Source organism: Carcharhinus amblyrhynchos, chromosome 22, assembly GCF_965287045.1.
Source record: "Carcharhinus amblyrhynchos chromosome 22, sCarAmb.v2.hapA, whole genome shotgun sequence".
In the NCBI taxonomy this organism is placed as follows: Eukaryota; Metazoa; Chordata; class Chondrichthyes; order Carcharhiniformes; family Carcharhinidae; genus Carcharhinus; species Carcharhinus amblyrhynchos.
The window spans coordinates 41,018,235-41,036,183 of NC_137345.1; the positions used below are offsets into that span (position 1 = coordinate 41,018,235).

Below are 17,949 nucleotides of genomic sequence, written 5' to 3' on the forward strand. Positions count from 1 at the left end.
TTGTTGTTGTGAATCAGCTCCGTGTCATTCCATGCACTTTTCAAAAGTTGACCAAAGGTGGTGGCTGTTTTCCCTATACATGGAGCAAGTTTTGCATCATCAGATCGTTGACCAATTTTACTAGAATTTACTACTGATTTCCAGCAAGGTTGTTGTTAAGTATGATCAGTATGGAGATGTTACAGCCCTGTTTGATTCTGTTCTTCATCCTGAAACTGTCAGCAGTGATGTTGTATAGTTGTATAGTAGCATTTGTTATCATGGAAAGAACAGACAAGACCAATGAGCTTGTCCTGCTAATGTATCCGATACTTTAGTGAGATCTACAAAAGTAAAGTGAAGAGGTATATCCAGTTCCTTGCACAAATATTCTCCATACACAATAGATGATGTATATGCCAGCACAGAAATTGCCTGAAAATTGGTCAAGCAGATGAAGATGGTTTAGCTTTGGGCATTTGGGGGCGGCATGCTAGCACAGTGGTTAGCACTGCTGCTTCACAGCTCCAGGGACCTGGGTTTGATTCCTGGCTCTGGTCACTGTCTGTGTGGAGTTTGCACATTCTCCTCGTGTCTGCGTGGGTTTCCTCCCGGTGCTCGGGTTTCCTCCCGGTGCTCCAGTTTCCTCCCACAGTCCAAAGATATGCAGGTTAGGTTGATTGGCCATGCTAAGAACATAAGAAATAGGAGCAGGAGTAGGCCATCCAGCCCCTCGAGCCTGCCCCGCCATTCAATAAGATCATGGCTGATCTGTCGCTGCTCAGTTCCACTTTCCCGCCCTCTCCCCATAACCCTTAATCCCCTCTCCTATCAAAAAACCATCAACCCGCGTCTTAAAAATATTTAGCGAGGCAGCCTCCACCACTTCAACGGGCAGAGAATTCCAGAGATTCACCACCCTTTGAGTGAAGAAGTTCCTCCTCAACTCCGTTCTAAACCGCCCCCCTTTTATCTTGAGGCTGTGCGCCCTAGTCCTACTGTCTTTTTTGAGCGGGAAGAGTCTTTCCACCTCTATCCTATCCATCCCATTCATCATCTTATACGTCTCAATGAGATCTCCCCTCATTCTTCTAAACTCTAACGAGTACAAGCCCAGTTTATTCAGCCTCTCCTCATAGCTCAACCCCCTCAACTCTGGTATCAGCCTAGTAAACCTCCTCTGCACTCCCTCCAAGGCCAAAATATCTTTGCGCAGGTGCGGCGCCCAAAACTGCACACAGTACTCCAGCTGCGGCCTCACCAATGCCCTATACAGCTGCAGCAAGACCTCCCTACTTTTATATTCAATCCCCCTCGCTATGAAGGCCAGCATCCCATTCGCCTTCCTGACCACCTGCTGCACCTGCAAGCTGGGTTTTTGCGACTCATGCACAAGGACCCCGAGGTCCCTCTGCACCGTCGCCTGCTGCAGTTTTTCGCCCCGTAAGTAATAGTCCTTCCTACCATTCTTCCTACCAAAGTGGACCACCTCACACTTGCCAAGAGGATCCTTCACCACAAGGTCCCTAATTCTACCCGCCTCATTACATAGCACCAGATCCAAGATAGCTCGCTCCCTCGTCGGCTCCAACACACACTGTTCGAGGAAACTATCCTGGCAGCATTCCAAGAACTCTTCCTCGAGCCCCCCACGTCCAACATGGGTCGATTTTGTTTTAATTTAAATTTAATTTTAATTTAATTAATTTAATTTAATTAATTAATTTTAATTTAATTAACTAAAATTGCCCCTTAGTGTCCTGGGATGTGTAGGTTAGAGGGATTAGCAGGTAAATGTGTAGGGATATGGAGAAAGGGCCTGGGTGGGATTGTGGTCAGTGCAGACTCGATGGGCCGAAGGGCCTGTTTCTGCACTGTAGGGTTCTGTGATTTTTCTATGATTACTGTGAGGAATGAGATGGTTGGCCTCCATTGACCACAATCCATGTCCCTCTAAGTGCACAGCAATCTGAGAAGGCCACACACAAGTCAACCTCTTTAAATTACTGAAGTGTGCATCTGTGCAAAAAAAATTCAAAGGGTTACTCACATACTCTAAAGAAATTAGAGGGTGTGTTGATCACAACCATCTTCCTTTTTGCAAGGTTTAATTCAACTATTGGAGAGTCTTCCCTCCGCCACCTCCCCAGGCATTTCCATTGACTTCAGTTTTACTAGGCCTCCTTCATGCCAACTCCATCCCGTGTTACCTTGATGCCAAGGGCAGTGACATTCACCTATAGCCCCTTTCCGGTCACTAATGTGAGGTTTGATGGGGTTCTTAGTCTCCATTGGTTGATAGAAGTGATATAGTCACACCCGTTCCTGTCTCAACAATATCCAGACGTGCCCGTTCCCAGCTGGAGTTACAGAGTGGAAATCGAGCTGATCTCCGGTGATTTTTGCTTCACTCAGCCAGAAGCACTTGTCTAAAATTATCTTTGTGAACAGGTGTTGCATTTGGCAATTTTGTGCTACATGCAAGCTTAATCTTGACATTTTCTTTAAAATAGTAATTCTTGTATACCTCAAAGGAAAATAGCAAACCCATCATCGTCAACTGACTGTTTCCATTTCTGACGCTGCATCAGAGCATTATCCCTTCTTAATCAAGGTCCTTACGGACAAGACTTTCTGGCCTCAAATTGCTGAGTGGTGATGAGTGATCAATTACAACAGTGATTAACTTTTTAGGAGCATTTCATTGACAAGAAGTGTTTTGAGATGCAAAGTGTCTGTGAAAAGCACTGCATAAATGAAAGTCTTGTATAAATGCTGACTTTTTTTTCACTCCCTCCATGCAGGGAATCCTCTGGCCTTTTGGCATCCTTCCACAGTGTGCAACTGAGAATGGGAGTCCAGCATGTAGTGGATCCTAGTAGTTATCTGGCATTTAATTATTTCTTGATGCATTTTATGGGGCTCAGTTCATGACAGGTTGGGTTGTACCATGTCAAGATGTTAGAGAAGTCATTGAATTGAATAAATACTGGGATTGAAGTCAGTTACGTCCTTCGGAATTGGCCTCTGGTATAGTATTGTTTTTCTGAGACCCACTAAACAAAGGATAGTAATAGTTCTAGTTTTAAAATATTCAGTGTTGCACCTCAACATAGGTTTATGAATCTGCTGTGGTCTTTAACAACTAATATTAATCAGGGTCAGAAAAGGGGCATTATTAAAATTTGAGTATTTCCTTATGCCCCAAAAAATCAGGACACTGCTTGGAGATGAAATTTCTCTATGACAAATGGTTTGAAATAGTGACATTACTGTAAATAATTCATATACTGAGACTGCTGGCCACATAGCTGTCTCCTTTTACATTCTCATTTAGCAGTGTTACTGAAGCTATCTTAAGTTTGTTATTCAAAGTCCTAGCTGATGATTTTGGGTGGTCTCATTCAGTTTTTCTTTAGCTCCATGCTTTCATAATTCCCACGCATCAGCACAATCTGTCTGGTATGTGATGCATATATATCCATTCTTGAGGTTTGTGAATATTTCTTATAAACATAGTGCTCGGGTAGCCATTAAGCAGGTACGTACCGTGTTAAATATACCTGGCTGCCACTGAGAAATCTAGAACTAAAGCAAGTCAAATTCCTGTTGTAAAGTTGTCACCTGTTCAAAGTAATTGGTTTCTGACAGTTTCAAACTCTAATACAGAGCAAACTATTATGCCTGTGGCAAAGTGGCATGACAATCATGGTATTTAGAAAAAAATGAGTTTCCTTTGTCAAGAAATTCTGATTCCATTCTATCCTTTATAAATTACAGTAGCTGTTATGGAGATTGTGGCTTGTTTTGTAGTTCAAATGTCTCTTACCTTTTAACTTGCTTGGTAAGCACGAGACATCATTTTATACATTCAGACGTTGTGCCTGTGCTAGGTCTTTGCTCAAATGGCCGCTTTCATCTCGCTCTGTGGTCCTGTAACTTCCTTACTTCAAATATTTGTTCACCCATCCTTCAAGTGATGCATTGGCCTCAGCTACTCCCTGGAAAAATATTCCGTGCTCTCAGTAATTTGATGGAAAAATGTGTCCTCTCTCGTTTTTACTGATGATTTCAAATTGTCATCCCGCTTTTAGTTTTGACAACCAGAGCAAGTTATCTGTGTTTATTAATCCAATCAAATCTAGCAGAATTAAAATATATCTTTTAGGTATACAAATAGTTGTTTGTAGTACAGAATTTGAGTATTTCTGACAAAAGAGACATTGAAGCTTTTTATCTTGCATTCATCAGGACGCTTCACTAGATTACCAATATAAGGGGGAAATGACAATTTATACTGTATGAAAAGAGAATGCAGATTGGTTGGCAATGGACTCTCATGGCGAATGCACCAGTTGATGGTGAATGACAGATAACTGCCAAGCATTGTTCGAAATTTAAACCAGGCAGCTTGACTCCGAGTGGACAAGACCTTTCCCTGAGGAATGAACCAGTAAATTACTGTCACTTATTTTGTTTAGCTGAATTAGGTACAGTACGTGTACATGTTCTTTCTGTTAGCAAAGAACAGGGCCCTCTGAGTCTGACTGATGATCTTAAATTCGTTGTCAGCATAATTCTTAGCACACCTGAGGATTATTTAGCGAGATGTTGTCCAATTGCAGAATCATATCTAATGTTGAACACTTATGTTTTGAGTTTTGCAAGCACAAACTTGTTGGATACAGTCCATACTTTGCCCTTTGATCAGCAGCTAGGGCATGTTGTTTGATACAATCCATCAGAAGGCTGATAGATATGACTTCAACCAGTGTTTTTCTCCGATTCCCATTGACTTCAGTTTTGCCAAGGCTGCTTATTAGCATACTTTATATCAAGGTGTGTTTTCTCATCTCATCACTAGCCTTTTTACAAATATAGTCCAATCCATGTTTGGACCAAGGCTGTAATGAGGTCAGGAGCTAAGTGGCATAGCAGAACCCACACTGAGCATTGGTGAGCAAACTTGCTGTGTAAATACTGTCAGTGACACCTTCCATTACTTTGTTGATGATCAAGAATAGCCTAATGAGTTGATAATTGGCTGAATTAGAGGTGTCTTACTTTTGCTGGATAGGAAGGACCTGGGTAATTTTCCACATTCTCAGTTAAATGGCAATGTTGTAGCCGTACTGGAACAACTCTGCTAGAGGCATGGCTAATTCTAGAGCACAAGTCTTTAGTACTGTTGCCAGATGTTCTCAGGGCAACTTTTGCTATATCTTGTGACATCATGTGGTGAATTGGCTGAAAACTGGCATTACTGATGCTGGGTACTGCAAGAGGAGACTGAGGTGGATCATCCATTTGATACTCCTGACTGAAAATTGTTGTAAATGATACAGCCTTGTCTTTTGCAGTGATGAACTAGACTTCCCCCATTATTGAGCATGGAGACATTTGTGGAGCTGCTTCCAGTTAGTTGTATAATTGCTGCCATTCAAGACTGGATGTGGCAGGACAGCAGAGGCTTGATGTGATCCATTGGTTGTGTTAACTCTGTCAGTTGCAAACTACTTGCAGAGTTTGGAATTACTAGTCCTGTGTTGTAGCCAATGAATATCCAGTTTTGAGCTATTTGATCCATTTCGCACGGATGTGGTGCTACACAACATGATGGATGGTGAGGTCAGTGTAAAAATAGGACCATCTCCCTGGAGACTGAGTGCAATGGTGAGTCCTACAAATACTGTCACGGGCAAGATGCTTCTGTGGCAGATAGATAGGCGAAGGTGAGCTCAAGTAGATTTTCCCTCTTGTAGTCTATTTTTATAGAATGCACCTGAATGAGGTACTTTAACAAGTGTCATTTGAAAGTATAATGGAACCAATTCTGATTTGATTTATTGTCACGTGTACAGTGAAAGGTATTGTTTCTTGCATGCTATACAGACAAAGCATGTTGTGCATAGAGAAGGAAAGGGGAAGGTGCAGAATGTAACATTCAGAAGTCTGGCAGCAAAGGCTGAGGGCACAGTCTTATGGGGCACTAGTGTTGAGGATGATCATGGAGGGAGTGTTGTTGCCTGTCCTTACTGATTATGGTCTGTGGGTTAGGAAGTCTAAGATCCGGTTGCAGAGGAAAGAGCCGAGCCTTAAGCCATGGAGTTTGGAGGTGAGTTTTGTAATAGTATTGAAGGCTGAGCTGTAGTCAGTAAATGAGAGTCTGACATTTCTGCTGCATTACTTCACCTAAGCTGTTATTTCAGAAAATTTGAATTTGTGAAACTTTTTTCTTTTAATTCATACCAGCTGTTTTAGACTATTTCTTGTATTTGCAAATGTCAAGGTGTTTTCTCTGAGTTGTACTTTACATTCGGTCATTGGACTGAATTGAGGGGGAGCTTCACCAATTCTTTGGCTGCTTCTCAGTCATTCTTGAAACAGTAATCCATAGATGACCTTTGCAAGGATATTGAGGAGTAACTTACATGCCCACACTAAATACTTTGGCTGACCTGCAAGATGATTAATTTGGCCAATTTATCTGAATGACGGGGGTCTTTATCCCTCCTCATCTCTATTTTGTCAGGGTTATGGGGAGAGGGCCGGAAAGTGGAACTGAGCAGCGACAGATCAGCCATGATCTTATTGAATGGCGGGGCAGGCTCGAAGGGCTGGATGGCCTACTCCTGGCTGATACCGGAGTTGAGGGGATTGAGCTATGAGGAGAGGCTGAATAAACTAGGCTTGTACTCGTTAGAGTTTAGAAGAATGAGGGGAGATCTCATTGAGACGTATAAGATGATGAATGGGATGGATAGGATAGAGGTGGAGAGACTCTTCCCGCTCAAAAAAGACAGTAGGACTAGGGGGCACAGCCTCAAGATAAAGGGGAGGCGGTTTAGAACGGAGTTGAGGAGGAACTTCTTCACTCAAAGGGTGGTGAATCTCTGGAATTCTCTGCCCGTTGAAGTGGTGGAGGCTGCCTCGCTAAATATTTTTAAGAAGCGGGTTGATGGGTTTTTGATAAGAGAAGGGATTAAGGGTTATGGGGAGAGGGCGGGAAAGTGGAACTGAGCCACGACAGATCAGCCATGATCTTATTGAATGGCGGGGCAGGCTCGAAGGGCTAGATGGCCTACTCCTGCTCCTATTTCTTATGTTCTTATGTTCTTATGCTCCTATTTCTTATGTTCTTATGTTCCATGGTATACATAGAATATGGTCTATAAAAGAGAGGATTACGTACTTGCATTGTAGGATTGTAAGTACCCTTCTGAGAAGTTCCCGCTATACATTATGCTGTTATTTTGCAATCACAGAACTTGCAGGAGAATTTGTCAGGAAATTTACAGGGATAAAATGAACTGATGCTTCAGGATAGTGACACCTTTGAAATTGCTGGGAGTGGGAACTGGCCACATGGGGGACTGTAGTTGTAATGTGATAAAGTATTTTAAAGGGATGTTGTCCATTTATGATTTTCTTTCTGTGATGGGTCACTGATTTCCCTAATTGATTTAGGGAGGGGCTCTTGAGGGCATATCACTGATGCCCTGCAAGCCATTTGTTAAGACCACTTGGGGTGTAACTCTGCTGGAAAAGAGTTGGAGCCTGACAGTCCAGTTTTTAAAATTTTATGTCAAAGAAATTCTGTTAACTTTGGGTTAAATAAGCTAACAAAAAAGTACAGTTCTGTATTGCTTTAGTTATAAAAGGCAGAGTGTAATGGATCAAGACAGAGACTGCAGACACAACTGTGCCCAGTTAGCTCATTTTAAAAAAATCATTTATGGAATGTGGGCATTGCTGACTAGATCAGCATTTAGTCCACCTCTAGATGCCCTTGAAAAGGTGGTGGTGAGCTAATTTCTTGAACTGCTGTAATCTCTGAAGTGTAGGTATACCCTGAGTGCTGTTAGGGAGAGTTTTCCAGGATTTTAGCCCAGCGACGGTAAAGGAAAGGCAATTACATTTCTAAGTCAGGATGATGAGTGACTTGGAAGGATCCTTGTGGTTGTGTTCCCAGGTATCTGCTTCTCTTGTCCTTCTAGATGGCAATGGTTGTGGGTTTTAAAGGTGCTGCCCAAGGAACCTTGGTGAGTTCCTGCTGTGCATCTTATAGATGGTACACAATGTTGCCACTATATTAGTAATAGCAGGATTGAATGTTTGTGCAAATAGTAGCAATCAAGGGGACTGATTTTTCCTCTGGTGTCAAGCTCCTTGAGTGTCGTTGGAGCTGCACTCATCCAGGCAAGTGGGGAGTATTCCATTGCACTCCTGACTTGTAGTTCAAATGTCTCTCTTACCTTTTAACTTGCTTGGTAAGCACGAGACATCGTTTTATACGTTCAGACGTTGTGCCTGTGCTAGGTCTTTGCTCAAATGGCTGCTTTGTGCCTTGTAGATGGTGGGCAGTCTTTGGGATCAGGGGTTCAATGACTCACTGCAGGATTCCCAGCCTTTGACTGGCTCTGGTAGCCACAATATTTATGTGGCTAGTCCACTTCAGTTTCTGGTTCATGGTAACCCCAAAAAAGTTACTTGTGCGGGAATTCAGCAGCGGTAATGCCATTGAATGTCAAGGGGCGTTGGTTAGATTTTCTCCTTTTGGGGATGGTCATTGCCTGGCACTTGTGTGACATGGAAGTTATTTTCACTTGTTAGTCCAAGACTGGATAGTGTCCAGGTCTTGCTACATTTGGACATGGGACTGCTTCAGTATCTGAGGAGTCGCAAATAAAACTGAACATTGTGTGGCCATCAGTGAATATCCTGACTTCTGCACTTATCATTGATGAAGCAGCTGAAGATGGTTGGACCTGGACAGTATTCTGAGGAATTTTGTGTTGAGTGGAAGTCAAGCCACTGCATTTAGATCCTTAGTAGGAGATCATCTACCACTGCTTCAATGCCTGACCACTTTCTATGAATCCTTGCTGATGAGTGTGTGGTAAGGGCAGGTTCAGATGCAGGTATGATGTTCTATAGGTGAATAGCTTACCAAAACTCTGGTGCTCACATATGAAAAACAGCTGGATGGATGATTATAAGAAAGTGACCAAAAGTTGTGGAGCTTTAATCTAAGTCAGGACAGGAGGAGAGCAAAATAAGATAGGAAAAATGCTGTCATCTGTTCTAATCTCCATTTGTGACTGAGTGTCATTTTATTTGATATCACTGATATTTCTCTTCACTGCCACTTTGTCTCAACAGGAATTGGTGTCTGGGGTCGGTGGTGAAACAAGATCTCAGGAATTTTGAGATGATAGCAAAGAGAGATTATTCCGCAAAGGATGATTCAAAAATATATAAAAAGACAATATAAATACGCATTTGTTAGATGCATTTTATTGCGAAGCTTTGCTATATTTTAAGACGCTTTAAGCCATACAATAAGGTACATATTACATAGTTTTTCATCTTTTACTTGGAGTGGGGAGTGCAGGGAGAAGCAGGAGTAATGATGTGCTTTCAGTTGTTAATGGTCAGAAATGTGGCACCTTAAATTGCATAGCCTAGTTTCCATGCATACAATCAGGGAAGAGTGGAGTTCATGCTTTGCATCAGCTCTTGTGGTCTACCACAAGTGGAGTTGAAGGGTTGGGTTCCTGTTCGCACGTTCCTCATTTGCTCTTCTGGTCTTCATCGGTGCTTTTTGTTAACATGGAAGTTGATATAGACAGAAGAAATGTGTTACTGGGAAGCTTTTGATTATGGGTTACATAGCTTAAAGATTATGCCTGTTTCTGCCATAGTTCAGTAGACTTCATTTGACAGAGATTAGAATTGGAATTAGGAGAAGTGTTTATTTAATGGCCATTTACTGTCCTGAACAGTAGTAGTGTTCTAGGAAATGGTATATCCCTGTTTCTTTTTTTAAAATAAAAGATTGAGTGCTGGTTTGTTTATTGATGTTATTTATGAAGTAATTTTTTAGCAATTAATAAAAAACATACTTGAATGAAAGGTCAATTTAGAGAACTGGGAAGATTATATTCAGGAGAATTTCATTGGAGTTGAGTGCTACAGGATCAGTTATCTTTTCTGAGTGAGTCACACTTCTTGTGATGTCTGTATAGAAGGAGACATACAACCAACCATCTTTTGTGTTAGCATTTCCTTTAGCATGTTGATAAGGATATGATGGAGGATATGATCTGGGCTGGTGGTTCTTTGCCTGTTCAAAATGAACACACATTTGCATTTTTGATAGCACATTACATGTTCCCTTTTAAAAATCCACCAATCAACACAGCTGAATATTCTGCCTGATCTTTGCAGAAAACCACATGTTGTACAATTCCTGTAACCTGAAGAACTTGGTTATGGGCTTTGAATGTTAAAGGATCTCCTGTATTTTGGTTGTTTTAGATAGTGCTATCCATACGTGTTCATCTCAATAGTGAATAGTTTTCTGGCTGCTCTGGGCATTTGGAAGATAATTGAAATGTTGAAAAGTAATGTTTTTTAACCTTTTATTTATTAGTGTGTCAAGTAGACTTACATTAACACTGCAGTGAAGTTACTGTGAAAGTCTAGTTGCCGCGCTCCAGCACCTGCTCAGGTATACTGAGGGAGAATTTAGCATGACCAGTACACCTAATCAGCATATCTTTTGGACTGTGGGAGGAAACTGCAACACCTGGAGGGAACCCATGCAAACACGGGGAGAACAGGCAGGTTCTGCACAGTCGGTGATCCAAGCCAGGAATCAAACCTGGGTCCCTGGCATTGTGAGGCAGCAGTGCTAATCACTGTGCCACCCTGTAAATTATAAGGCAGTAATTCAGTTGAGAGGTTTAGGTGACCTCAGAAAATCAAAATGGATAGATAATCAGTGTTCTTGAATCGTCTTTCATGCTACTGTGAATTGTGGTCAAGCTGTGAAACACTACAAGGGCCACAAGAGTTCAAGATTTTCTGCAGTGGCATTAAGAAGTTCCAGTGCAAGTTTTGTCTGCAGGCATTATTTTCAAAATAATTATACCTGGAATATTTCTCCCCATCCCCAAACACAACATTATGTCATGACATTAACAGCCCATGGGCCCAGACTAATGCTCTGGGGTAAACAGACTCAGATCCCACCATGGCAGCTGGTGGAATTGAAATTCAATTTATAAACCTGGAATATTAAGCTATTCTCTGTAATGATGACCATGAAACTTGTCAATTGTTATAAAAACCTGTCTAGTTCACTGCCCAATAGGGAAGGAAATCTGCTGTTTTTGACTTGGCCTATGTGTGACTGCAGATCCAAAGCAAAGTTATTGACTCTTAACTGCCCTTTCAAATGGCAAGCCACTTAGTTCAAGTGCAATTGGAGATGGGGAATAAATGCTGGCCTCAGCAACAATGCTCATGTCCCACAAAAAAAAAAGAAATAAATAACTCCCCAGAAACCACTGCTATTAGTTTTGGTCTGGTAACCACACTACTTAATTTAGTTGCTGTCTTCTGCTAAATAAATTAAACTTTGACTTCTATTTTTTTAAACAGTAGATCAGGTTAAAAAATCCTTGTTTTTGTTTTTTTGTGCTAAGTGCAAATATAAACACATATAGCACCCCAGATAGCCTCTAATGTAAAATGCATATAGCTCTAAATGAAAAGCACAGTTGAACTTTCTGCTGTCAGTTTTTCTATTCAATATGTATTGTCAAAGGCAGTATTCAGAGAAGCTCCCTTGTTGTTTGTGTAGAACAACTTTTTTGCTTTTTATTCAAAAATAATTTTTAACATGTCAAAGGCCATTTTCTAGTCTGTGGAGTTGGTGAGAGGCAAGAGTGCAGGTGTTGTGGTAAATATAGCATTAATTTGAAATTTAAGTGTCAATATTCAGAGAAACTGGATGTACTTATACATGGATAAGTTAGCATGCAGGTGCAGCAAACAATTAGGAAAGCAAATGGCATGTTGGCCTTTATTACAAAGGGATTAGAGTGTAAGAATAAGGAAATCTTGCTACAGTTATATAGGACTTTGGTAAGGCCACGCGTGAAGTATTGTGTGCATTTAGGACCACCGTATCCAAGAAGGGTTATACTTGCTTTGTAGACAGCACTTGGAAGGTTAGTTCCTGGGGTGACTTGATTGTTCCATGCAAGAAGCTAAGTAAATTCTTCAGTAATGACCATTTTGAGATGTCTGTGATCTTTTGTTGTATTGAAGCACCACAAAGCACTTGAATATTACAGACTTTCTGATGTGGCTATTTTGAAATGATATGTACATTGTAGTTGCAGGTTTCTTTAGAATGCACTTCTTGAAGGAATTATGTGCTTTAGGAAGGATATGTTAGCAGTAGATTAACTAACTTGAGTTGCCATAATGATGAGTGGAATTAAATTAGTTGGCATTGTAGGGGACTGAGTTTGTATCTGTCTGAGGGCTTGTATACACACGCGCACACAAAGTTCTTGATCATACCTGTACTCTTTTGGGAAGTTTGTAGAGATCAAACCAGACTTGTCACTACAGGCATGGGGAGAAAATCTAAGAGTGAGTTATGGGTAACAGCTTGTATGTGCTCTACTTGCTGACGATTATTAGTTGGGAGCAGATATTTCTTTCATTTGTACCTTTAATTCACTTCCTGGAAGGGTCTTTTGTTTTTTGGGCAAGATGTTAAACTGAGACCTCGTCAGATCCTTCAACATCACAGACCATTCGATGAAGAATTCTCCTGTTGTTCTGGCCTATGTCTGTCCTACAACCAGCATCAAATTTTTAAAAACAAACTGTAAGGTGGACATGTCTCATTGCTGTTTGTGAGATTTTACTATGTAGAAATTGGCTACCAAGTTTCCCTACAATACTATAACAGTGAGTACACTTAAATACCTCATTGGTTGTGAAGCTTTTTGGGATGTCCTGAGGTTGTAATTAAATATAGAAATGCAAGTCCTTTCTTACTTCTCACATTCTCTTATATTATTCCTCTCTTATGTGAGTTTTCCTTTTTGCTCTTACTATCACTGATCCAGACTGAATTGTGATTAGGGCTAACAATGTTTTAGTATGTTAGGTAGGCTTTATGGCAGAAATGGGGTAAATATATTTTCTGTTGGAATGCTTTTCAAATCAACGTTTGAAGTTCCTTATGAATCTATCATTTGCAAACTAGCTCGTGTCTAATTTGTGTGGGCCAGTTGCAGGGAACAGTATTCATTGGTTATTTGCCACCTTCCTCTTCTCACTTCACCAACTCCCCACACCCCTTGGCTGTTTTCAGTTTTGTGAGGACTTCAGTCAACTTTGCACATAAGTTAATGCATTTTGCAATTGGTAGGTTCCAAGGAAGTATTGAGGAGCAAAAGGAACTTGATGTATAAGTCCACAGGTCCCTGAAGGTGCCAGCACAGGTAGATAGGGTGGTAAAGAAGGCATAGGGATGCTTGCCTTCATTACTTGGGGCATAGAAACAGGAGCAGGGAGATGTTGGTACATCTTGATAAGACAGTGGCTAGTCCAACATGGATTAATGTGTGTTGCTTTGGTCACCACATATCGGAAGGACATGAATGCATTGGAGAATGTGCAGAGGAGATTCACCAGGATATTGCATAGGATGAAAAGTTATGATGAGAGACTGAATAGGCTGGATTTGTTTTCCTTGGAGCAGAGGCAGCTGAGAGGGGATCTGATAGAGGTATACAAAATTATGAGGGAGATTGTAAAAATCTTTCCCTCATGACAGAGGTGTCAAAGGCCGGAGGGCAAAGGCTTAAGGTGAGGAGTAACTGGTTTAGAGGGTATCTGAGGGAAACAGTTTTCACCCAGAAGGTTGTGGAAATATAGAACACGCTGTCTTAAGAGGATGGTGAGGCAGGCAATGTTTAAGAAGCATCTGGGTGAGCCCTAAAATCGCCAAGGCATAATAGACTGTGGACCAAGTGCTAGTAAATGGGATTAGTTTAGATTGGTATTTGATGGTGGGCTGAAGGGCTTGTTTCTGTGCTATATGAGTATGACTATAAATGTTTGTACTGTTCCTTCAGATATTTTATGAGTAAAGCATATTTTTCAAAAAGTCTTATGAAGTTTAGAATGAGAGGTGACCTCATTGATTTTTAAGTGCATGACAGGGTAAACAGTAAGAGGTTGTCTCCCATGACTGGAGAAAATGAAACAGATCCAGACTTAGGATAAGGGGTTGATCATTTAGGACTGAGATGTGAAATTTCTTCACTTGGAGAGTATTGCGAATCTTTGGAATTCTCTACCCTAGAGAGTTGTGATGCTCAGGAATCAAGTTATAGGGGGAGCAGGCCTAAAGATAGAAGATCAGCCATGATTTTTTTGAATGGTAGAGCATTCTCGAGAGGTCACATGGTCTAATCTTGTTTCTTATACATTTTTATTCTTAAGCTACCTGGTATTAATTTTCTGTACTAATTTTGAGAGTATGTATTAAGATGTGATAATGACATTAAAATCTGGGCACTTCTTAAAAAAAAACTTTTTAAGGAATTTGTTTCAAATGTTTCTTTTGATTTTCATTGTAACTGTTTGACGATGCATGGAAAATTATACTGATGGATGGATTGAATTAAACCAAGTCAGGTCTAAGGGCATAATTGGCCCAGCGAAATGTTTCCTGGTCTAATATTTTAAAAATGATACAATCTGCTTCATGTTGCAGAAATTGCAATTGGCTGACCTCATAAAAAAATGCAGTTGCATTTAACTTGATCATTGTGTTGCAGGAAAAATACTACTTAAATCATTATAGTTGTGTGATTTCAGTTTTAATTCACCACCTCAAATTTCTCAGCAGCAATGCACGTGGTAACAGGGCAGTCAACACAAAAAACTTAATACTAGCGCATAGCTCAAGTTATTCTGTAGACATACTCTCAGTTGGAGAAACAACAAATACAGTTGCTCTGCTCTGAGTTTGTCATAGTTCCAATGGACCTTGTAGAAAAATTTGAAAAATCCACCCTTAGTTTACTGAAACTTATTACTGAAACTTATTACTGATAACTCGGTCTAATACAACTCTTTTCTTTTACAACTTTCAGATTGACCACTGAGGGAAACAGGAAATGACGGAATACAAACTGGTAGTGGTAGGAGCTGGTGGTGTAGGAAAGAGTGCCTTAACTATCCAGTTGATTCAGAACCACTTTGTGGATGAATATGATCCAACAATTGAGGTAAGTGGGATCAATCCTGCGAGAATGTCAGGTATGCTTAAAGTAACTCGGGCCATTTGTAATTATGCTGTATTATTTGCTTTAGTCAAAAAATCCTAGTTTTTCAATTCTTTCAAAAGCAATTTGCTCATTTTTAAAACACAAGTATTTTTTCTATTACTGATAACAAAAACATCCCCTACCCCAACTGTAAACACTGTTCAAATCCATTATTACCACCTTGCTTTTGCATTCAATCTCAAGTCTAAGATCTTATTGTCCCTTTTAAGTTCAGTCTTAGCTCCTTGGTAGTAATCTTATCTCTGTTAGAAGGTTGTGAGGTAAATCCAACTCCAGAAACCTCAGCACAAAAATCTCGGCTGTTGCTTCTATGCTACTGAGGTACTTTTGATGGGGTTGTCTCTCGGGTGAGACACCAAGTTTTATCTCTTGAATGGTTTTAAAAGACCCCATGGCACTAATTTGAAGAGGAGTGTAGAATTCTCCCTGGATGACCTGGCCAATATTTATATTCCAATGCATCACTAAAACCAATTACCTTGCCATTGTCCCATTGATGTTTTGGGAGGTTTTCTGTGCGCCGATTGAATTCTGTTTTTCCCAAAATTAATGAATTAGACTTCAACAGCACTATATGCTATAAGTCACCATTGTACGTGGGCAAAATGTCAGCTGATGCTCACTCAGCAAGGTCCCACAAGTAGCTTAAAACATGTCGCATGTCTAGCTTTTTCCAGTTCCGGTGAAATGTCATTGACTTGAAACATTAACTTGTCTCCATAAATGCTGCCTGCCCAAGTATTCACAGCATTTTCTGTTATTATCATTAAATACAAGTCCGCTGTTTAAAGGTCACTTTTTCTTTACAATTCATTTGAGCTATTTGGCTAACTCTTTAATTTGGCTATTTGTATTCAATATTATTTTTAATTCGACTGATTTTACAACCAGCCTTGAGATTGTTGACCCTTAAATGTTCTTTTGGCTTCTGGTCATTGCTTGAGCCAGATGTGATGATAGCGAGCTATTGATATATTTTATATTTAAGAATATTTTAAAATTCAGCTTTTATTCTACAGGCAGTTGGTATGTCTAGAGGGAATGTAGCTCTGATGTTGGGAGAGCAGGATAATCTTTTTAGCCATGTAGTGTTTACTTAGAATGCTAATGTATTTATGTTTATAAATGGTAGATTTCCCCTGGGACTTATGATTAGCTTGATAGACAGGGTCATGCGATAGTGTGGTTAATGGGATGAGCTAGGTATTTGGCAGAGAATAACAGCTTTCAGTTCTGGCTAAGGTTTGTTTTGAAGACAAGTTGCTGTCTCTCCACAAAATCTCTCTGAAAGCTTCAAGGCAGTTTACACTCAGAGCAAGTATATTTATGGTTGCTAACTGTATTTAAAGTGGTTTTTAAGCCTATAAGAAAAATGTTGCTTATTTGGAACTTGAAACAATGATAAGTTAGAAATTAGTTGTTTCTTTTCTTTTTTTTACTATTGTTCAACTGCTAATAGTTGTTTCATTTGTTAGAGTTATAGTTAAACTGTGTTATTAAATAAAGTATATTTTTCTATAAAAGTTCCTAATTTGTCAGTCTTGAATCAGGGCATATTATCCTTGATGTTTATGCTGAAACAGAAAAATTGTGGGTGTTGTCTGGTGTCCTAACATAATCCAGAGGTTCTCATCCAGGACCCTAACAGTTCATTGTCTAGTACTACGTATATCCTTGTTGGATATATAAGAAATAATTTCAAAAGAGAGACCACAATGTTTCCATGGACTGATTTGAATAAATAATATTTCCATGAAATATCACAAAAAGAGGATTCCAGCCACTACAACATTTAGTCCAAGTTCGTGGGCGGCACGGTAGCACAATGGTTAGCACTGCTACTTCACAGTTCTGGGGACCTGGGTTCGATTCCTGGCTTGGGTCACTGTCTGTGTGGAGTTTGCACATTCTCCTCGTGTCTGTGTGAGTTTTCTCCAGGTCCTCTGGTTTCCTCCCATAGTCCAAAGATGTGTGGGTTAGGTTGATTGGCCATGCTAAAATTGCCCCTTAGTGTCCTGGGATGTGTAGGTTAGAGGGTAAATGTGTAGGGATATGGGGATAGGGCCTGGGTGGGATTGTGGTTGGTGCAGACTTGATGGGCTGAGGGGCCTGTTTCTGCACTGTAGGGTTCTGTGTTCAAAGGTTTCTACAAAATACTGCAGGGAAAGTTACCCACTATTCTTTTGCTGATGGACTCCTCAGTAAAAGCCATTGGGTTTATTTTTGTATTCTGTTTGTCTTCTCTGTATATCATCCTGTCCTTTCAGTGTGCTTTCATGTTCAGTTATCTTTGCTAATTATTTCATCACACAACTTCAAAAATACAACTTTGGAACCTAAAGCAGTGTTCTCAAATTATACAGTTAAACTTTCATTGTACGTGACTATTAAAATTAATGAAATTATTTTAAAGTAAATTATGTTATTTTTCTCCTCTCAGGACTCCTATAGGAAGCAGGTGGTGATTGATGGCGAAACGTGTTTATTAGACATTCTGGACACAGCAGGTCAAGAAGAATATAGTGCAATGAGGGATCAGTACATGAGGACAGGAGAAGGTTTCCTCTGTGTATTTGCCATAAACAATAATAAATCATTTGCAGATGTTCACTTGTACAGGTGGGTGCAGAGTCACTTGTTCATTTCTCCTCCATTTTTGTTCTTTTATAAGATATTGCTAGCCAGGGACATGTGAATTTACTTCAGTTTTAAATTGCTACTTAACTCAAAGATCTACCAAATTCCAATGCCACGGAAAACCTGCCTCATGAATCTTTGATTTTAAGGAGTAAAGTGAGTA

The 17,949-nt window shown here is 40.2% G+C and overlaps 1 protein-coding gene across 4 annotated transcripts in view; it reads left to right on the plus strand.

Moving 5' to 3' along the window:
* The window catches only part of nras (NRAS proto-oncogene, GTPase), an 86,354-nt gene that overhangs the window by 23,910 nt on the left and 44,495 nt on the right, over window positions 1-17,949 (plus strand). For all 4 annotated transcript variants that reach the window (XM_080210198.1, XM_080210196.1, XM_080210195.1 and 1 more), the window contains exons 2-3: window positions 14,955-15,089; window positions 17,590-17,768. In XM_080210198.1, coding sequence (XP_080066324.1) covers window positions 14,979-15,089; window positions 17,590-17,768 — 290 coding nt within the window. In that variant the 5' untranslated portion in view covers window positions 14,955-14,978. The remainder of the gene's footprint in view (window positions 1-14,954; window positions 15,090-17,589; window positions 17,769-17,949) is intronic.